This window comes from Lottia gigantea (genome assembly GCF_000327385.1).
Source record: "Lottia gigantea unplaced genomic scaffold LOTGIsca_9, whole genome shotgun sequence".
Taxonomy (NCBI): domain Eukaryota; kingdom Metazoa; phylum Mollusca; class Gastropoda; family Lottiidae; genus Lottia; species Lottia gigantea.
The window spans coordinates 3,353,030-3,360,529 of NW_008710950.1; the positions used below are offsets into that span (position 1 = coordinate 3,353,030).

General features: G+C 32.8%; 2 protein-coding genes across 2 annotated transcripts in view; one reads left to right on the top strand and one right to left on the bottom strand.

Annotated features, from left to right (window-relative positions):
* The window catches only part of LOTGIDRAFT_155863 (hypothetical protein), a gene marked incomplete at both ends in the record, with an annotated part of 3,632 nt that extends 2,627 nt beyond the window's left edge, over positions 1–1,005 (bottom strand). Inside the window, one exon of the mRNA XM_009068371.1 lies at positions 966–1,005. Within this exon, the coding sequence (XP_009066619.1) occupies positions 966–1,005 (40 nt within the window). The remainder of the gene's footprint in view (positions 1–965) is intronic.
* Positions 1,006–2,693: 1,688 nt separating this feature from the next.
* LOTGIDRAFT_155864 (hypothetical protein) lies at positions 2,694–5,399 on the top strand (the record flags this gene model as incomplete). The annotated part of the gene is made up of 2 exons (XM_009068372.1): positions 2,694–2,742; positions 4,513–5,399. 2 exons carry the CDS (start codon positions 2,694–2,696, stop codon positions 5,397–5,399), a joined length of 936 nt encoding a protein of 311 aa, XP_009066620.1.
* Positions 5,400–7,500: the final 2,101 nt, after the last annotated feature.

The window sequence follows — 7,500 nt, forward strand, 5'->3', positions numbered from 1 at the left end:
GTCTTTTCTAATATCACAGAGTATCTTAAATTGGCGAGTCGTCATTTTAACTTTCAAACGCATATAATTCAGGACACACATGGAATTGATGGCTCAAATTTCGAGCTGTCAACACTATTACTGATTTGCTAAGCTAAAACAGTGTAGTTTCCTGTCCCTTTAAAGAGGCAGTATGCAAAATTTCCATTATATTATTATACGTTCGCAAACAACGCGTGATTTGTTTTGATTGGTTGAAATTTGCTACCAATACAGTAAAGCCAATTTTTATTAGAAAATATTTGTCTATGAATACGTAATCACTTTTGTTACTAGGACCCCGAATGGGGATGTGGTTTGGACACATATAGCATGCATGTGTGAATGCATTAGGAAATTTGATTTTGTAGGGGACTAAACCACTATGACATTTTCTACTGTTTGGTCAAATTACCTCCTTTGGGGCAACCTGTTTGTTAATTATATATTTATGATGTGTCATGTATGTGTGTATTCGGGTAGAAAATACAAAGCAAGCGCCGTGACATCTGTTTTAATCAATATGTCTATATTGTTATTGATGTTTCAATGAACAAAGGATCTAATTATGTTATCAGTAACATGGTTTGGTGAATGAACTCTTTATCAAGTTTTGTGCAAAAATTTTATGGTGATCTAACATCTCCTTATTTTGATCTCGTATAGACGCAACTATAAGGTTGACCTTTGGACTGGTATCATCGGAGAGAACATTATCTTTAAGGTCAGCGAGCAATTGCCAGCATCTGTTAGAACCTGATCATTCGATGGTCAACCAGAGACGGGCAAAATGACCCAAGCCCAACTGTCTAGCAAAAATCAGAACTGATATCTGTTCGTCGCCTTTGTCGGTAGAATTTGCGTAAAATAAAAAACATAATTCAATGTACATCTTGATACACATTTTTGAATAATGCTTGATATTCCTGTTGAAGTTGAAGACCCACCTGGTAACAATTCCTTGTAAAATAAATTGGAAAACGACATTCTCACTTTTCTGCTGTGTACAATATATGATGTAAGTAATTTGGCTAATGTAATACGATATGAATAGTGCATATAGGCCGCGTGGATCCCCTACCACACATAAATAAAATGCCGATGATAAGAGAACACTATTTTTCAAGGAACATGATAATGACCACACACATTACGTTACTATTATTATTGAACTAATGGAAGGGGACGTGATATTATATTTAACAGATCTATCGCGACCAGGAATCCAGATCAGTAAGCAAATGTTTAACAGGTTAAGATTGAGACATTTTGGAAACACTTTGAAGGAAACCTCGATTCTTTGAGTGTATGTATTTTGTAAATTTGTGGAGTGTACATATGACGTCTTGTTTTCAAGTTTATCTTTTTGTGGCAATGTTATGATATATTTCCATTAATATAATAATCCATGCTAGACAATAAGAAGTATGTATGTCAAAAATGTAATAAACCACGCAATTTAGAATATTATAATTTAGTGTAAAAACTTTTTGTGTTGACAGATATCATAAGCCGTCGCCGAGAACGTTGCCTATGGGAATTCGAACACGAGATGTAATAATGTAAATGAATGATACCTTTTATATGTCTGCACTCATAATTTTTTATATAACCTATATGAAAGACAGCCTTCAATGCAGTCTTGATAATTCACTTGATGTAAATGGAGAGATAATGAGACTAGATTGATTTTTAAACTTCGTGATAAAAAATAGAAAAATCAAGGGAATCAGTCAAAAGTACACAACATCATTTTACGAAGTCTAGAAATTTAATGGTTATCATTGTGTACATTGAATTCATTTTAATTTAGTCAAAATGCAACAGAAAACATTTCCAAGGTCAGAAAATATGTGAAATTTTCAAAGGGACATTTCTTCTAATCCGTGACAGGCCATTATCATATTATTAAACGTATCGTATCGTATAGCCTATCGTGATAGCAAACGTAAGGGCTACAGATTGCCAAAAGGACTTAGAAGTTCAAGACATTTCAGATCTCATTTACCGTATTAGAAATTTGATGTTTCATTTACAGTTTGTGTGTTCAATATATTTACAGTGTTGGAAAGTGATTATCTTATAAGGAAAATATTCTCAATTATAAGCAAAGAGATTTTGGTTTGTAGGTTGATACTAAGGTTAATTAATTGGTGTTGATCAGGTATTTCCCGTATTTGAAGCTTTTCATTTGGCATGTCATAAATCATCACATGATAATCAAAAGTTATCTCTGTTTTGTGACCTAGGCCAGTGCTTTTATTGGAATTTTTAAATCTCACTCTAACACTACCGATTGCAGTTTGTAGAAAAAAAACTCAGGAAAGTACTCTTTTAAATCAAAACCAACTTGACGAAGACCTGCTAAAAGTAGTTCAAAATTTTGAAAAACTATAGTTAGCTGAGAAAATCCATTTTAATACTCAATTGAGCAAGCATATCCAACATTGCCATCTTCCAAAAATCAATCTCTGCGCAAGTACCTGACTATAAATTGTGATCCATGTGTCATGTGTCCTTATACTGCACTGTAATACCATATTTCTTGTGCTCAATTTATCATGATGTATTTTTGACAAATGTTTTCGTTCGACAAAGTTACATAGATATCATAAATATTCAATACTATGAACATTTTTTGTCTACATGTGCTCAATGGTAACAGTTTTCGAAAAATGGCCCTTGTTGTCTTCATTTACCCTGTTATAAGCAGAAAAGTAAGAGGTAAAACTCTTCATTAAATCAATATTGTGTATTTGCAATATACTTCTATATATACAGTTACTTTTACGATGGCCATTAAGCAGTTGGGAAACATTCAATGCCAATTTCAATTTTAGAGATATACGAACTCTTCATAATATTCATATAGAGTCTGAAATATAATTTCCCAGGGAAGTAATATATTATTTATAAACAATGGATGACCAAGCTTTCGTGAACAGAATTATTGAATAGTATACCATAGTGACACTGGAATATTAATATCAGAGTTACTTAGTAGAGTTAAACTTGTTATTGTAAACGATTTTCAAATCGAACCGTTTAAAATTTATATAAGTAATTTAAAGTCAAAGAAAACCTCCGCTAATGTAATTAATGGAGAAATAGAATGAGTTTACATATAACAGTGTTAACAAAATCTTAAATTTAAAAATATGAGTTGTATACGTTTGTGCTCCGAAATATGTATAAGAATACCACAGATCTATTCAATTTTTTACAAATTCTCTTGGGAGAACTCTCTCAAATGCACTCTGAGTGGCTTGCAACTATGACTTTCCGCATTTTGGATTCAGCTTCTACAGTGTTGGTCCGCCATTGAGTTAGTGTGCCCCGTATTTGTACCCCAGTCTCGGGAGGCTTGTTATTTCGATGTTGGTGCTTTCTCCACATTTAACAAATCTTGAAGGTGCGCACTTAATTTTCAGATCTTTCACGCCAACGCCAACAAGTTGCCATCAATATTCAAAATTCAAACTAATGTCTCAAAATCATTGGTTTGAAACGTGTAAGGGCCTCGGGTAAAAAGACAATTTCTGTCAACACATTCATTGGTATTGAATTTTTTTTATAATTAGGCTTCAAACGCCGAGATGTAACTAATTGCTGAAATGGGTTTTGTACACGTAATTGTCGCATATTTCTTTGTGATGAGGTGCATATGTACAACTTCTGGTTCACATAAAAATTTAAGTGGCAATAAAAACCATCTTGTTAATTAATAATACAATGAATCTATTGGTAAAATTCTGGTCAACCAACATAAGAAAAAAGATTAGTTCATATAACTGCTAACAGTACATGAAGTTCTTTGTTACTGTTACACAGTGTATTGTCGCCAGCTTTAATCATGTGGTGACAATTTTTTTTTCAGATGCTTGTTATTCTGCATAATTTTTCTTAACAGTCACATAGGTTCACCTTCAATAGGGCTATGTGCATTTTTTTGTTGTTTCTTCTCGTCAAGAATGTATGTTCCAAGAATACTAATTCTAACATTTGACATGGTTTTAAAGATTTGATTTTTGTCGCTATGGTTACCAATAAAAATGTCACATTTGTGTCATGTTAAATGTTTCATTCATTTTATCTAGAAATATGAGTGAAAAGGAAACACGTCCTTAGGGGTTAATTAAAAGATAAACAAGTGAAAAAATAGAAAAAACCTCAATATCACCAGAACAATCAATAAGAGTGATTTATATGCAAAAACTATATATGTATATATGCCCTGTATGAGTCAACACATATCAAAGGGGATATCTGAGAAGTATAGGTAGGGGAGTGGGAGACAATCTGGATTAGCATTATAGTACAACTAGGGTCTCATCAAGAGGTTTGATGTTGAAAGTCCCTGTCGTTAGGTGTATACTGTACAGATTCTTCCTCTAATTTATTTATTACGTTTGATATATATGAGAAACTTCACGTTAATATATTTAGAAACTGTTTCGGTGCTTTATTAACAAAATATTGTTTTATACATTTCAGGTAAATTGATACCGTTTCTAGAGAATAGTGTTGGTCATGCCTCTGCCTTAACTATATTAGCAATCAGCATTGAAAGATATCGTGTTGCCTTTGGTGTGAATCCACAACGAAGAAAATCTAGGTTAATTGCGAAAACGTTTGTTGGTATATGGATTTGCTCAATTTTATCTGCCTTACCGTCTATATTAATTACCAAGTATAATACATATAAACTACTGGATGGTACACCAGTTCCATTTTGCTCAACTCCCATTAATTTATTATGGCATAAAATTTATATCGTCGTTATGACCAGCTTATTTTTCCTGTTTCCTTTAATAATCATAATATTTTTATACGCCAAACTGTGCCGACGATTAGTGTATTTATACAGAAAAGAAAGGACTAAATTTGAAACATCGCCTATTGAAATAATTAAATTAAAAAGACAAATGATACAGATTATTATAACAGTTGTAATGGTGTTTTTTATTTGCCATACTCCATATAGAGCAGTGGTCATCTGGACTTTCTTTGAAAAAACTGAAACTGTGAGGAATTTTGGATTCGAAGCATACCTAACTATATTATATTTTACTAGGATTTTACTATATGCAAATCATGCAATTAATCCATTTGTGTATAATTTTGTATCAAGAAAGTTCAGGAGAGCTTTAATATGGATTTGTTGTCATAAAAGACATAAGTTGACCAAATTTGATTATATTGACAATCCTTTACATTCGTTGCCTTTAAGAAGACTTTCTGAACGTCACATCGATGTACGATCGGATGATTTTTTATTCAACGATTACAGGGGCAGATCGAGAGAAGGATTCCAAAAAGACAATCGAAATCATATTAATGATTTTCTGGCACTGTATGAACATTTAGTATTATTAGAGTAATTTTACTGCCATTCTTCACTTGTACCTCAACGAATAGTGTGACCTCTGGTGCTATTGTTTTTATGTAATGCAAAAAACATTCGGGTTCTTTTCAAAGACTTCTGGAAGCTGTTTAAGAGTTATTGTCAGTGAGCTCATATCAAGGCACAGCCATAAAGAAACAATAGAACAAGATGTTTGAGAATCCGGTTATATAGAAAAATACTTATTCTTGCTTGGTTGATAAAATAAGAATAAAAGTATTAACGAGATTTAGAAAAACAGTTTATCAATTTCAAACGTAGAGTGAAAAGAGTGGTGTGGTTTAAGTAAGGTTAAGTACTGCTTGCTCATAGCTCAGCCTGTGTTCACGCGCTATGTTTGCGCAGTATTCACCTGGATGTCATGCACAAGGTACGAACATTTATGCTTGCCAAATTTATGAACATTTCGACATTCTCTACGACAAGGCATGTCATCCCCGCATCCTCGATGTGTGCTTGTCAGTGTGTAGCCCTGGTACGAAGGGGTGTGGGGGAGTAGGCGTAGATGTTTAAAAAACACACGACCCCTTCCATTAAGGACATTGAAATAAAACGCACAAGACATAATTTACCTTGCTAGCAGATTTTGCATGTTTCAATGGAAGCTTTCTGTAGTCAGATTGTACAATGTGTTTGGCTATAGAAATGTGTTATTACGAAATAAATAATTATTTCTTACAGTCTTGGTATGAAAGTAAATGGTAACACAAAGAAAACCTCAATCATTATTGATCCAAAACTGGATTTTTTTTTTTTTTTTTCATTTCCTTGTCTGGAAAATCCAGAGATATAAGATAACTTGCCAGGCAAGGTAAACTTACGTCCACACAGCAGGTTTGTTAAATATTTAGATCATAATAATGATTAATCTGTTAAGTTTCTATTCAATCTCAGAAAAGTAATCAACTTCCTATATTCAAGATCTTATCAATTCCACATCAATGATCACACAAAGTTTCAAATGGAACGAAAATGGACTCTGTTGAGTCGAGCGCACGAACAAATTTGACATCATTTAAGTCAAGGTCAATAACTCAAAACTTTTAGTCAAATGCAAAATATTCTAATATTATCACACATATATGATCACAACAAATTTTATGCGTTTAAATGGTGCTTTTTGACTTAGTCAAGTGCAAAAACTCATCCGATCAACAGTTCAGCAAAAAATCCTTATAATCGAACTGTCCAAGATCTCTTCAATATTATATGATCAGACCAAATTTCATTTTAATTAGATAGAAACTGTATGCGAAGAAATTGTATGCGTTTTGACTAAGTTCAATGAAAAAACATAAGATTCAAACTTGACAGATATTTTATCAATTCCAATACCAAGTTTCATCAAAATCTATTGAAAATTGTAGTTTCTATTGTGCCTATACAAACAAATTTGTCTGCGATTTTACATGTGGACGTATGAAAACACTATTCGTTTAATCTTGTTTAAAAACTTCCAACGTGACCGAAGGACTGGTCTACGAAATAAACTCCAATGCGCATTAACTGCTTTCGTTTTCTATATCGCGTGACTTGAGTCAATTTATATAATTATAAATGGGTTACGGGTTAAGAATATGTGCAGACTGATGCAATTTGATAAAATATATATACAATAACAATTTACAATTTATATCGTTTATTTATCGCACAATCAACTCTAATGCGCATTCTGTCACATATGACGACGTATCTGATCTAATTAATCAGGAAAAATGTACATAATTTGATTTTGACTTTTTATCTTTAACTTTATCCAACGAAATAGTATAATATAATAAATATAACTAAAATATTTATAGACAGGTTCACACCCGTTATGTCCTAAGAATAAGGTCTCGCACAGCATCAAAGAGAAACCATCCAAACTTCAAGATTTCTTTATCGGTTTATGGATTTATTAGTCGGTTTATTTTCGAACTTATGGTCGATTATTAGCCTATATAATTTTCACCTGACATACCCCAACATGTCTCATTTCCGTTTTGAAGAAACAATATCAAATTGTACTCTCGAGACCTTAACATGTTTCACATAAGAAAACGAAAGCAGTGGCAGCCACCCCCCCCCCCCCCCCC